General features: G+C 44.5%; 1 protein-coding gene across 11 annotated transcripts in view; it reads left to right on the top strand.

The window, feature by feature from the left end:
* The window catches only part of tenm4 (teneurin transmembrane protein 4), a 152224-nt gene that overhangs the window by 71168 nt on the left and 66976 nt on the right, over positions 1–14080 (top strand). For all 11 annotated transcript variants that reach the window (XM_088301570.1, XM_088301569.1, XM_088301571.1 and 8 more), the window contains 4 exons: positions 2360–2574; positions 5211–5421; positions 11449–11550; positions 12579–12773. In XM_088301570.1, the coding sequence (XP_088157696.1) occupies positions 2360–2574; positions 5211–5421; positions 11449–11550; positions 12579–12773 (723 nt within the window). The remainder of the gene's footprint in view (positions 1–2359; positions 2575–5210; positions 5422–11448; positions 11551–12578; positions 12774–14080) is intronic.

Here is a 14080-nt window from a genome sequence, read left to right on the forward strand (position 1 = left end):
GTAATCCTATGAAAGTGCTTGTCAGTGGGAAAGCCTTGTTTGTTCCTGGAGGGAGAAAATGGCACAGCTTTTGGGAGCCGGCGTCCGGGGGCTACAACTGTAGAGGTGGGGCGGCGGAGTGGAGTGGAGTGGGGGGGGGGGGTTATGGGGGATTAGCAACTCGCTCACCCTTCATAACGGATGTGATCCTTTCATCTCCCCACCCGGACGGCCGTGCCTGGCGCTGCCAAGGAAAGCATGTGTTCGCCCCACGGTACCGACGGCTCGGCTCCAGGAAAGTTTGCTCGCTTCCATTCCGGCGGGGCAAATGGGCCAAAATGTAGCCGTGCCATTTGCCACTGGCAGGCCACAAAAGGTAGAGAATGGAGTCATTACCATATAGATGAATCCCGCACTTGTCTTTTTTCATTTAACACATGGCAGAAAAGTGTGTTTAGCCAGCGAGGCGGCGGCAGAAAAGGTCCGAGCTCAGCCGCCGGGGACGGGAAATCAATGTTTTTTTTTTTGTTTTTTTTTTGGAATAAGTCTCATTCTAGGCTGCTGTCACTGGTAACAATGACGAGCTGTCTCTTTCTTGTTTTGCCTCCGCAGCACAAGCGCTCCATTTACATGGACTTGAGCCAAATGGGCTAATTGGCTCGGTCATGACTGACATGCGAGCCAGCCAGCGATGGCAACAAGCGTGACTGAACAACCTGCCCGTCATTGGACAGTCAGACTGTACAAGAATGTGCCACTTAGTTCGGCGCTTAAGTCATCGACCACAAACCGCTTTCAAAGTGGACTTCCCGGCTGTGTTTGTGTTGCGTCACATCAAAAGCCACGGCCGCTTTATTTACAGTTTTCTGCGCATTTCACACACAAGCTAACTCAAAGTGCTTCACACAGTTGCCATATAAAACAACATTTAAAGGGAAACAAATGTAAAATGGAAGAATTTAAGATATTTAAAAGCAAAGTAGATGGATTAAAAATAGTCGAAAAATTTGGGAGAGAATCGAAAGCGCAAGACGATAATTTTGAAAAAATTGAGTATAGAAATTACGATAAAATATCTTAATCATATGTATGGGGAAAAAAAAATTACACTTGAAACATTAACACTTCATTTATGTTGGCAGCGTATTCCATGTACGTGTAGCATAACCGCTAAATGCCGATGCACCATGTTTGCTATATTTCTCTCGAGCGTCTGTTGGGTGCGCTCTGATTTAACGGTTCCCGTCAGACTTGTGCGAAGTGCACTTGCTCACCCAACCACTTAAATCTGATTGCATTTAAATATCAGGTTAGCTCAGTGCTTCGCAATTATTTTCTGTTACGCCCCCCCCCCCCAGCAAGAAGAAAACAATTCGTGCCCCCCCCGCCCCTCCACCCACTCTTCGCCACAACTATAAATAATCGCATTTTCGTTGCAAAACAAACTGACACCGTAGCCACAATGTGCAAGGAGAGCATCAGTGCCAACTAGTGGAGGGGAGGTGCAATTACACTTTATTGCTGTACAGCGGGGGAAAAAAAAGCATGTTCCTCAAGGTCACACGCGCCCCCCCCTCAGCATCGCACCGCGCCCCCCCACCAGGATTCCTGCCCCACTATTTGAGAAGCTCATTGCTGGCTAGCTGGCGCGTTGCAAAACTTTTTGTTCCAAAAATGCGGATGTTGAATTATTAGTGTCTGCAGCGGTGGATTGCAAACGACCGTACACTACTTTCCGAGCGCCATCTGCAGCCCGAAGCCGTGCCCGCCGCCGTGTCCCGAGGCTCGTTGTCGTTAGCACGTTCGTTGGAGCTCGTCAACGCGCGGCTAGCAGATGTTGTCATTTCCGCAGAGTCCAGTAGCAGGTGCAATCTAGCAGCATATGGAGCTCGCCGCGTTTTTCGGCTTTCCAGATCCTTCTCCAATATAATTACATCTCTCGCTTTATTACTGTAGCTTCAATTACAACTGTACAACTCGTGTTTTTCTTTCCCTCTCGCTCGTACCATTTGTGCCGCCATATGTTCGACCTTTTTAATTCGGTTTACGGAGACGTGTCATTACTTTGGTGGCAAGTCTCTGAAAATGTGTTGAGGCATAAATTACAAAGCAATGAGGGGAGAAAAACACGACACATGTTTTTTAATTTTTTTTAAGCAGTGAACTGATTCCATGATATAATTGTGTATTTTTTATTTGTATTTTTTTTTTTTCACTGCACCTCACGTTCCGCTCTCAATGTATTTATGCTGTCTTCTTTGGCGTTATGACAGGAACGGTCACACGGGGGTCGTTTATTATATTCTTCGCGCCCCCCCCAGGCTCGCACGCGCTGAATTAATGTGTGTGAACTTTTTGACCGATTTCCCGTGTTTCTCAGGCAAATTGGACAGCTTGTTTCCCGACGACAGCTACATCGACATGGGCGAGATCGACGTGGGCCGCAAGGTCGCGCAGCAGATCCCGCCCGCCGTCTTCTGGCGCTCGCAGGTCTTCGTGGACCACCCCGTGTACATGAAGTTCAACGTGTCGCTCAGCAAGGACGCCTTAGTGGGGATTTACGGAAGGAGGGGGCTGCCGCCGTCTCACACGCAGGTTGGAGTTGCTTTTTTTTTTTTTTTGGATGAGCTCATTTCTGCAAAAATCGGGAATTAGTTGGATTTTGCACGCAAAATAAAGTAAGCTAGTTTTAAAATCTCTCACATTAATGAGATTGAGCGTTCAAAAGTACCAACATAGAAAGCTTATTCTCAATTTTGCAATGATTTGTTTGGATAAAAAAAGTGTGATAAAAAAGTCACATATTTTTGCTTAAAAAGCTTGTTGCTGCAATGGTTGATTTGGGGAATTAGCACAAAAATATAATGCACAGTAATTGATAAAAATAAATAAAATTAAAAAAAAAGAAAAAAAGAACATGTTTTTGCTTTGCTTGAAAAAGCTTCTTTTTAATTACCGTATTTTCCATAATACAAATTATTTGTCGTAGCAGCCCAAAAATGCCTAATCAGGTAGGAAAAAATTAAAAAATGCACAAGTCACACTGGAGTGTAAGTCATGTTTTTTTGTGGGTCATTTATTTTACAAAATCTTACAAAAAAAAATAAAAAAATAAATAAATAAATATATATATATATATTCAAATTTCCCCATTGTGGGACTATTAAAGGACATCTTTCTTTGTTTCTATCACTAAAAAGAATAGCATGCGCTCTTATTGTATTTACAATAATGTCTACACAGTATGAACAATTTTCCACATTTCTGCTCTGCGGCAGAATATAAATTGCTATATTGTTAGATCCAGCGCGGAATCAATTCATAACCCTTTCTGCTGTATTATGAATCAGCTTCTTTTGTGATGTCGTTGAGGATTTCCAATCCGTTTCTGCGCAGTTGGGTATCGCCAATGAATCACGCAAAGGAGTCGGAGCCTCACGAGGTGCAGCGAGAGGAAGGGCTTTTCTTTTGCTCTAATTTCCCCGAGATCCATCTCGTTGTGAATCATATCCGGCTGCCTAACTCGCACTTTAGATTTCATTCTCTTAGCACAACGGCCGTTTTGCTTTTTCCTTGAGCGCAATTTCGCTGGAAATTACCATCCGGTGTCATTTAGCTTTTTCCGCCTCGTGTTGTCTGGAAAGTGGTCGTTTCTTACCTGTCGCTGATCAGAGTGGAGATGAAAGTGAAATGTGGCCTCGTTGTTATTCATGGAGTCTCGGCTGATATGATGAAGCGACTGCTCGTAGATGTTATTTGCCAAACTCACTTAATTTCTTCCCGCCGATTTCCTTGAAAGCAAACAATATCGGCGGGTGTCATCAAAAAAAAGTGACAGCTTCAAAGCCAAGTTGACAACCCGAGCTTGTTATCAAGGCAGTCGCGTAAACCCGAATTGTGGACTCGCCTGGACATCTTTTGGGGTTTTTTTTCCTAGAATGCGCGCGTTATTTAATTGCATTTGAATCAGGGAGTGATAGAAAACAGGCAGGAGAGCAGCGGCCTTCGAGGAACAGGATTGATGACCCTCAGTCTTATGTGTTTCATGGCTAGCCAGCAAGAAAACAAGACGTTCTTTAGCTAAGACAAACTTGTTTATTAATTAACTGGAAAATAGCTAAGTAGAAGGATGAGAACTAGCTTTTAGGATTAGCCTACTTTGTTTTACCCTGTTTATAGCTAGCTAGCAATATGACAAGCTGTATATCAGCTAAAGCTATCATACGGTCTAGCTAGCTAACTAATTGAATGGCTGTTTAGTTTGCGTATGCGCTAGCATGCCTGATAGATTGATAGCATTTGGGAGATAGCTCTTAACGTTAATGTTTCTTCAATGTCTTATTTATAGCTAGCTAGCAAGATAACAAGGTGTAAATAAGCTCAGGGGATAGCTAGCTAAATAGCTAATAGATAAAAAGAGGCAGAAAATGGTAAAAGCTAGCGTTAGCTTTTTTTTAGAGCTCACTTGAAAGATAGCAAGTTGTAGCTATATGTAGCCCAGCAAGGCTACTTGATATCGAGCTAAACTAGCTAATAGACAGGCAGAAAGATATTAAATAAATAAAAGGCAGCGTATAGTACATACATTCACAATTCACTTCCTCACAATAAAATGTACAAACACGGTATACCGTGAGAAAGATTTTCAAAGTCAGTGCGCAAAGAAAAGTGCAGGAGCAACTGGTAGCGAGATATTCAACAACTTTTAGTGGAAAACTATGAAGAAACCGACTAGGCCGTTTTGAGTCGACTCTGAAGGTCATTCCAAGTAAAATCTTTTACAGACTATAGGGGCAAACAGCTAATCGATACAAGCGATTGTTTTTAGGTCCGACGCTGCAGCGCATTCACTGTAAATAAGCAAAGGCTACCTGCTCACTTGCTAGCTAGCTAGCTAGCTAGCTCTAGAGAAAGATTGACGACTGCGGAGGTTCCCTGTTTTGCAGCCAACCCATTTACTCCTTATTTCCACTTTAATGGCGTTCAAGCCGACGTCCATGATAAGTTATCCGCGCGGCGTGAAACGACAGCAGCCCATCCAGTCACGTTGCGGCCAGGCTAATGCTCCGACCGCCGCCGTGGAAGGATCACTTATTCATGCAGACCAAATGATGCTCGGGCCGTAACGCGGCCCGGGAGTGCTCGCGTCTCACATGTCACTCTTAATGGCCCGTCTGCGGCTCGTCCATCAATCCTCGCCTTTGCTCACTTTTCGTCTGTCTCCTCCGCAGTTTGACTTTGTGGAGTTGCTGGACGGCCGGCGACTGCTGGTCCGCGGCCCCGCCGGCCTGGAGGGGCCCGCCGCTCTGCAGCGGAGCCTCGCACCCATCGCAACGCACGACACGGGCTTCATCCAGTACTTGGAATCCGGCATCTGGCACCTGGCCGTCTACAACGACGGCAAAGACGTAGAAACGGTTTCTTTTCTCACCACTGCCATAGGTGAGCAGCCTCGGACACCCGAGAAATTCAACTTTGTGGAATGAATCTTTACTAGGCCCACAAAAGTATTCCGACAGGTCACCGTCATAAAAACAAAATGCTCGGGTCATGTTTCAATCGCCCTGCAATTATTTCCTCTTAGCGGGCATTTTTATTTTTATTTTTTTTGTGGAAGAGCATTTTGCTTGCCTCAAGTATTTATTTTCTTAAAAATGTAAAATGGAGATTCTGTGACGGGTTCCGAGTAATTTGGGTTTAAAATAAGAAATAGGATCGTTCCACAGGTGCTGCGAGTATAAATTGTGTATAAGACTTTGTTTTATTGTTCTGAGATATTTTGCCAAGTCCAATTTTCCTGCTCTATTGGCAGATCGTTTACTGAAATGAATTACCATCATAATATATTTGTGTCTCGGGAGTGCTTGCAATCTCGTTAAGTATGAAATTTAATAACCACGTTTTTTTTGTGGGGATTTTTTGTTATTTTTTTTTTCAAGAAATGTGTCCGTGAGTAGGCCGTTCTGAATTGTGACGTCCCATTTCAACTAATTTACAGAAAAGTATTCCAAGTTTGTCCACTCGTGACTCGGCAGCTCGGCCAGGTCGAGATCAGTGGCGGGCATTTCACACGTAGGCCTTCAGTGAAGTCCTGCTTTTAAATCCACACTTTTCCCTCCGTGGGTTTAAAAAAGCGAGAATGTATTTTAGATTTTCGAATGGTCGCCAGTGACGACTTTCTGTTGCGTGGATTCCACAAATCTGTCAAATCTGCCTGGCAACACGAGTTAGCTGAATTCTGATTGGATAAAAACTCTCACCTAAGATGATCATTTTTTCTTGATTATTTTAGGCCAGCAGAGAAGGTCTTGACCGCCCACCACTGGTCGAGATGATGCCTTTTTCAAATGATACGTCGAAGCGCTCTCATGTCAAAGGCAAAGCACGACTTTGTTGCATTTGAAAAGCCGAAGAAACGTCGGTTTACCAAGTTAGATCTGGCAAAAACCACAAAATCAGGACATGAGTGCCCATGAGGAGGTCATTTCGGGATCAGAACATCCTCATTAGCGGGAGTGTCTGATGAGCCAATTAGGCGATCCAGGTAATTGATGTGTCGAGTGTACACTCCTGCCACCGTCTTTCTATCCCAATTTCCACGTCTCTGATACCTCTTTTTTTTTCGCACTTAGCCTTAGCGTGCTCAAGCCAGGTGCGGAGGTGACGAGATGGCTTACGAGGAGTCGGGTTACACCACCGTGCATGCTCTTTAATTAAAAGCTCCTGCGTCGGTGCGACAGGGGCCATGCCAAGAACAGGATCGATGGAGATCTTCCCACAGCGGCTGCAATTCAATATTTATGCTTTGATATGACATGCTTTGGTTATTTCTCCTCGACACGGGAGCGCATGAAAGTTCCCCGCCGTCGCCGAGCAGGGAAAGCTAGAGCCGAAAAAAAAAAAAAAGGCCCGACAGCGCAACGAATTGGGATGCGGACGGGCCGGGAGGAGGGCTGAGGCGGGGGGGCTTTTAGTGGGCTGGGCGGGATTACTGCGAGTTGCAACGCTGTTGGTTGGTTTGCATCGGAGCTCTTCTGCCCACAGGAGGGCCTCTTTTTGGAAAATGGGTCACCGGTTAAGTGCCCTTCAGCGCAAATTGAATCCCACCAACCGGCTGAGCCGCAGAGGCTCCGAGTTGACCTTCAAACGGGGCCACTCGGGTAGAGGAATGTGGGAGATCAAAGAAAATGGCATTTTGAGGTCCCATATTGTCCCCACTTATGAGTTTTATAGGCGTAACATATTCAGATTTATTTTCGGTATAACCCGCCTTGCGCTTTAGCCGGCACGTCTACTCCATGAGCAAACACAGTGCTGCTCGGCCTCTGTTAAATTTTGAGAGGGAGAGAGGCGGGGGGGGGGGGGTTTAAAAATATTATTATTATATAATAGTGAATTTTAAAAATCAAATAATTCTCATTTTGAATGTCTAATGTCCGTGTTGGATTGGATTAAAGAATGAGTGATGCGTAAGTGACCTGTGGGCTCACCCCAAGTCGTGAACGGTATTTTTCAATTGTTACTGAGCTCCGGCACGGAAACCAAAATGATAAAGTGAAGCGTGTTGCAGACGCGCATTTAATTGTACTGCATAGGTAGATCAGCCAAGATATGTTATTTGTCGTGAAATGTACGCGCCAAATGAGTCAGGCACTGCAATGAAATTCTCTTTGCGAGAAATTCAGACGATACGATTAACCTGTTGCCATTCATGCCACCAAATCATAGCTTGGTGTTCAATGAAATGGGCCCGCATTTCACGCCGAGTCAGTCAATTGAGACAACATGAACTTTTTGGGTGTGCTGCAGATTTTTTTGAATGCCCCAGGTTGAGGCTTTAAGTGGGGTGGGGGTGCCCGTCCTCCCGTCCCCCCCCCGTCATCAATGTAGGTTGCCCTGGCGGTCACTCGTGGCTCCGCGGCCGTGCGAAAACGTATCCTGGTGACTGTTCTGAATCACGGCCCTCTGGAGCGTGAAGCCATTTGTCCCGACGGCCTCCCGCCTGACACGGATCCCAGTGCAGGTTCGCGAGGAGGCGGGGCGAGGGCTCCCCTTTCCTCCTCGCTGCCTCGCCATCATTCACATGTGCCCGCCGTCCTCTGGAGCGCGCGGGGGAAAGGAAAAGGCGCTGATTAAACTGGCACGCCGCGCCGCCGGACTGCGAGGACTCGCACAATAGTTAGCTCCTCCCGAAACGCTGGCTAATGAATTTCAATGAAGGCCACTGCTTGAATCGCTGATTTATGCGTCAGGCCGACGTCGAGCGTGCGGCTACGAGATATTCGTGGCCGCTCGCTCGCCGGGGGAGAACGCAAAGCGGGAATAACGCGTCGGGCGCTGATGTGTATTCAACACGGAAGCGCCTGGGTTCATGACGGCTTCGGATGATGATAAAACATCGAAATCGCTGGGATGATTTGACTGAAGTATGGAGACGCATGCTGATTTCACCGACTGAATGTACTTTGACAACATTTAAACGCACCAACAGAAGACTTGAAATGCATTTGCACTCGGGCCGAGTTGGCATCTTGCGTGCGGCATAACCTCGAAATGCTGCATCACCATGTTTGCTTTGAACTCCGGGCTCCCCGAATTGCAGACGTCAGATGGATTTCGAGTCAATCAGCATTCAGTGAACCGCTCCATCTTGGCGTTTTGGCACTCAGCAATTTGCTTTTTTTTTTTTTAAATTTCTTGAAATATTTTTACTCATTTATTGTGGACACACACAGTGTTGGTTTATCTCCATTAATTCTTTTTTTTTTTAGGGGGGGTAAAAAAAAAGTGAAGTGTATCTCTCTACAAAAGACAAGTCGCTATGATTCTCTAAGCATGGGCTGCGATTTTATTCAAGGATGTAACGACATTAAATGTAACGATTTGTTCCCTCAAAACCAAATCGATTCCCCACCCCCTCCCCTTTTTTTTTTTCCTTTTTCTTTATTTTGGTCCATAGTATGTACATTTATGCCTTCTCCCTATACCCCTCAAAAAGCAGGGCGCCATTGTATTACCGGAATAAAGTCACATTTTGGAATATTCACGTAAAAATATACAACGTACAAAAAAATCCTGATAAGATTATTGAAGTCGTGTTTACCTTCAAATATTTCCAATTAGCTGACATGGCTCCAACCCGAATATTTACGTCAGGCTGGTATCGCTATGTAGTATCGGCGCTTTATCACAAGTATGAAAACTGTACACCCCTGATTGAGTCATAAAAAAGGGGGTGCGTCCCAATACTTTTATCCAAATTGTGTATTTTATTTGTAGTTTTACGTTCAGGCCAAGAAGCTCCCCTGCATAATTGCACCCTTGGGAGACATTTGGTACGCCGTGCATGCCTCACATCCCACATCTCATTTTGCGACTGTCACACAGCACCATTACACACACGCGCACACACACACACACACACACGCTCACAGCTAGAGAAAGCCAAGCCTCCCACGACACTGATGTTCTTTTCGGACTTCTCCACAATGATAGAGCGCCGCAGGAAAGTCCTCCCATGCTCCCCTGATCTATAAGTCAGCCCGAGACGAGCCCGCGGCGAGTCTCGCCATCCCCTTCTTTGTCCGTCCTCTCCTCACCTCGCATCTTCGCCGATGATTGACTCTCCCGAGGAAGCGCCATCCGAAAGCTCGTATTTCGGAACTCTTTGTGAGAGCACAAGAGGTTCTTTTGTTCGCCAAAAGTTGCGCCCAGGAGGATTTTTTTTTTTTTTCCAGTGTCATTAATCCCGCCGAGTGGCGCCGAGTTGTTTCGTCGTCTTCGTTACTTTGACAATTAAGTTGATGTACTTTGATGGAGCAACGGAGGAAGTGCATCATCGCAATGGCAGCTTGATTGATGTCATAAAAAAAGGCGCGTCAGGCATTTGTCCAAATATCCGTTTGCATATTTTAAGACGGTGTTAAATTAATAAAACATGGCACGAGGATAAAGAGATGCTCTGCTGTAACAGAATTATTTATTATTGACTCGAAACATTGTCATCCTGAATGTACATTAATCACTGAAATGTTTTGGGTTTTTTTTTTCTCAGTAGATCATACATTTCTGCCTGTGTATTAATCACATTTGGTTATAAATATCCAACCTATGTAGGGCTGTGCGTTGCTTGACATTTTTAGAGTGATTAATAATTTTGAATTGAAATTTATTATCGTATTTTCCTCAATTTTGAACCTTGCAGCTAAGACAACGTTGCAGCTTTTCTGTGGATTTTTTTTTCACCACTAGGGGCACTCTATAGCTCAGAAAATATACTAAATAAATCTAGATTTTTTTTTTTCTCTTGGGTCTGTTCTGTTTTAATTCAAAAAGTTGTCGCCGTGTTAAAAGGCATTGTTTTAACAATCTGTTGATGTGCCTTTACGTGCATTCACAGTACAAAATCGTTCTGTACATGCGGTAAACGACTCATTTTTGAAAACTGCAGCTTATACTCTGGTGCGGCTTTTATATATAATTTCTTTGTGTAGATTTTTCCCCCAAACGGGCTGTTGTAACTTATATGCAGGTGCGCCTTATAGTCCAGAAAATGAGGTTGGGAAAAAACTATGAAATAATTTAAAATTTAAAACTATATATATATTTGTTTATTACCAGCCAATTACAAGGCACAAATAGACAAACAGCCATTCACACCTATGGACGATTTTAATAATAATAATAATTATTATTATTATTATTTATTTTAATTTTTTTTACGTACTTCAGGTTTTTGAGATATTTTCATTTTTGTTTTGAAGTTGATGCTTCAAATAAAAAAACCTTCCAGCTGTTACTGAACCTTAAGAATATTATTGAATGAATATTATTATTATTGTTATGAAAACCTGATGTGCTAGAGAAAAAAAATCATCTTGAGAAGTTGACTTACATTTCTGTTTAAAAAAAAATATATATTATTTTGCAGTGTCATTTGAAAGATGGAGTCATTATTTTGGAATAACAAAAAATAACCTGTATCTACGTCTTCTAATATTTATCTATTGATAATTCTTTTTTTTGTGAGTAACTAAAAATCCTGTGGTTAAAACCACTGAGGCACTGTTGTTTAATCAGTTTGCTATTTTCTTAGAAGACGACGAGTATTCCACTCAAGGTCACCGCGCTATTGCCAACATCTCTCGGCGATGTCGTTGTGCACCAGCGCAAAATAAAACCCAATGACGTGGTTAGCGACATTACTTCACTTTCTTTATGATAGTTGGGAAAGTGTTCGCTTTCAATGTGTTGCTTTCACACTTCTTTTGAGGGGGGGGGGGAGACTTAATTAACTGTGCAAGCAAATTGCAGGAAAAAAAGGGCCCAATGAAACCGTTCATTCAGCTGGAAGTCGAGCTCGTCGCCGTCATTAGCCGCGCGGATAATAATCAAGTCTGAGCGAACGAGGGGGGGGGGAATGTTGCGCTGCCATTAGCGTTGAAAATGCCTCCTTGATTGTCGCTTCAGATTCTGTCGACGAGTGCCCCAGTAGCTGCTTCGGGAACGGCGACTGCGTGGCGGGAACGTGCCACTGCTTCCTGGGCTTCAAAGGCCCCGACTGCGGCCGAGGTGAGCTGCGGCGCCCGTTTTAGCATCCTTGCACGTGATGTTTTTGTCGACGCGTTTGCGACTTACATGACTTGAAGTCGGACTTCAATTTTCGGACATAGGAGGCTAAAACTTTGGGAAGGCTCAACATGACTAAGACTCAAACCAGACTCGATCCGACTCTGGTTTTGCGCGTTTACACTGAAAGAAAATCTGCATTTTTAATTCGTTTTTTAAAAAGAAACGTTTGATTTTATTTGCGTGTGTGCAGTCTGCGACGTGAAAAGCCGTATTAAATGTGCTAAAAGAACATACGTGACGACATTTAAACACATTTACAAACAAATGATTTTAAGTCATTTTAAACGCAAAGGGGAAAAAAATGCTCTCCAAAATTACGGGAAAAAATGTAACGTGAAATTGATTTTAAAATTCTTAAAATTGTTCAATCATCATTTTTCACCAGGATTTAAAGGCCTTTCTATTTGGAGTTAACTTTCTTGTTCCATTTGCGTGCAGCATAACAGCTAAATGCCACTTCAGCACGTTTGCTTCACTCATTGAACTTTTAGAGTTTTCCGACTCTTTTTAGAAGCAGAAGATTAAAATTGCTTCGACAGCCGACTGGGAGCTCAATATTGAGAAGAAAAACAGCGGACCATTTCCAATATGTGCTTGTGAATGTGTGAGCACAGCGAGCTAACGCACGCACGCACGTGCACATATTTTGACGACCGAGTGGCTAATGTGCAAAGGTGTTGCGACTGCATGACTTCTGACTCGCGTGAAATTTGCAAGGGAATCGACTTGATTGCTTGAAATTTAATGGGGACTCGATTTGACGTGCTTGAATTTTGCCACGGTGGCTCGATACTGGTGACGGTTGACTTGGGCAATTTTCACACTTTTAATGATAGCTTGGCGCTCTTGCTTGACCAGCATTCTTTCTCTACCTTCTGTGCTCTTCGTAAAGTATGATGAAGGGTTTGTATGCTAATCACAAATATGGACTGATATTTATTTAAAAAATTATCTGCTCCCCCCCCCAGCCGCCTGTCCAGTGCTGTGCACCGGCAACGGTCAATACCTGAAAGGTCGCTGCATGTGTCACAGTGGCTGGAAGGGCTCGGAGTGCGACGTGCCCACCAACCAGTGCGTGGACGTCACGTGCAGTCACCACGGCACCTGCATCGTGGGCACATGCATCTGCAACCCGGGCTACAAAGGCGACAACTGCGAGGAAGGTAAGAGGCTTTCAAAGCGCCCGTTTCTCCAATTTGAATATTTGCAACAATTGAGGAAGGCACCAAAATGTGATGAGATATACAAGGTGATGGGGGCAATAAAATAGCGGACCAATGCAGCAAAATTGAGACTGCGGAGCACACAAGTGTGGTCAGCTTAAGTTCGACTGCTTTTTATTTATTTTTTTAAATTCTATTAATCTAGAATGAGGGTCTCCCTGATTCACATCTCGCCGTCAGGAAAAAAAAAAAATATCCAAGAGGAGAATAAGGGCAACCAAGAAACAGAAAACTTCAGTAAAGTGGAGACTGTGGAGTGAAGTGGGTTGTTGTTTTCTGAAGGGTTTCATATGTTCATTTCATGTTGACTACTGTGTGGAGGCAAATGTTATCCAAGAGGAGCTTGAGGGCAGCAGGAAAGCAGTCCTTTGCAGCCAAATGGGGACGACGGCGCGCCATCAGCAGGCTCTCGATGGGCGGGACGTTTAGGCTGCCAGGGTTTCTGCTACATAAACACAAAAATCTATTTTGTTAACTTTTCACAAACGGTCCACCAATTGTCAAGTGAAATGCGTCATTTTTGCCAAGATCCGTTTTCTGTGCGCCATCAGTGGGCCAGCGCGGCAAAAGTCGGCAGTTGATACGAAATAAAATATGAAAAATACAAGAAAAATGTTTGACCAGTTGCGAGACTAGCTTGGGTGGAAACTTGAACCCAAAAATTTACCAACATACAATTAATGCGTTTATCTTTTTTTTTATTGGCCCCTTGTAGTTCTCAGAATGAGACGCATTTTATCCTCGAGATGGCTGAGCGAAAAAAATCGAGTGTTGCAGAGAAAAGTGGACGCTGCGGCGTGAAATCCTGCAGAACAAAACGAATTGTCAATGAACACGGTGGAGCTCGAAAAGAGTTGCGTTCGTCCCGCATCGCAACGGTGACTGACAGCCTATGAGTGATGACTTCGAAGGCCGAGCATTAATAACAAAACAGTCCGCGTATTGTGTTGGAAGTCGGACACGGCGTCTGATGTGAATCCGGCGGGAGCTCCGCGGCGGATACGGCCCCAGCAGATAAGAGCGAGGCGGCCATTGTGTTTGTCAGCTCTTGAAGGCTCTCATTTCAAGATGAAAAATGGCACCGAGGGGGGGGGGGGGGGGTGTGATAAATGGGGGTGCGCTTCATCCATAGCGCCCCCCCCCCCCCCTCATTCTATTTCGGGGTTGGCGTGTCAGCGGTTAGCGGCGACGGGGAATGCGGCCTTTCACATTTTTACCTTTCTTCGCCGCGACCTTCAGCCGCCCGT

Source organism: Idiotropiscis lumnitzeri, chromosome 7, assembly GCF_059441095.1.
Source record: "Idiotropiscis lumnitzeri isolate Australia: NSW breed Sydney's pygmy pipehorse chromosome 7, RoL_Ilum_1.0, whole genome shotgun sequence".
In the NCBI taxonomy this organism is placed as follows: domain Eukaryota; kingdom Metazoa; phylum Chordata; class Actinopteri; order Syngnathiformes; family Syngnathidae; genus Idiotropiscis; species Idiotropiscis lumnitzeri.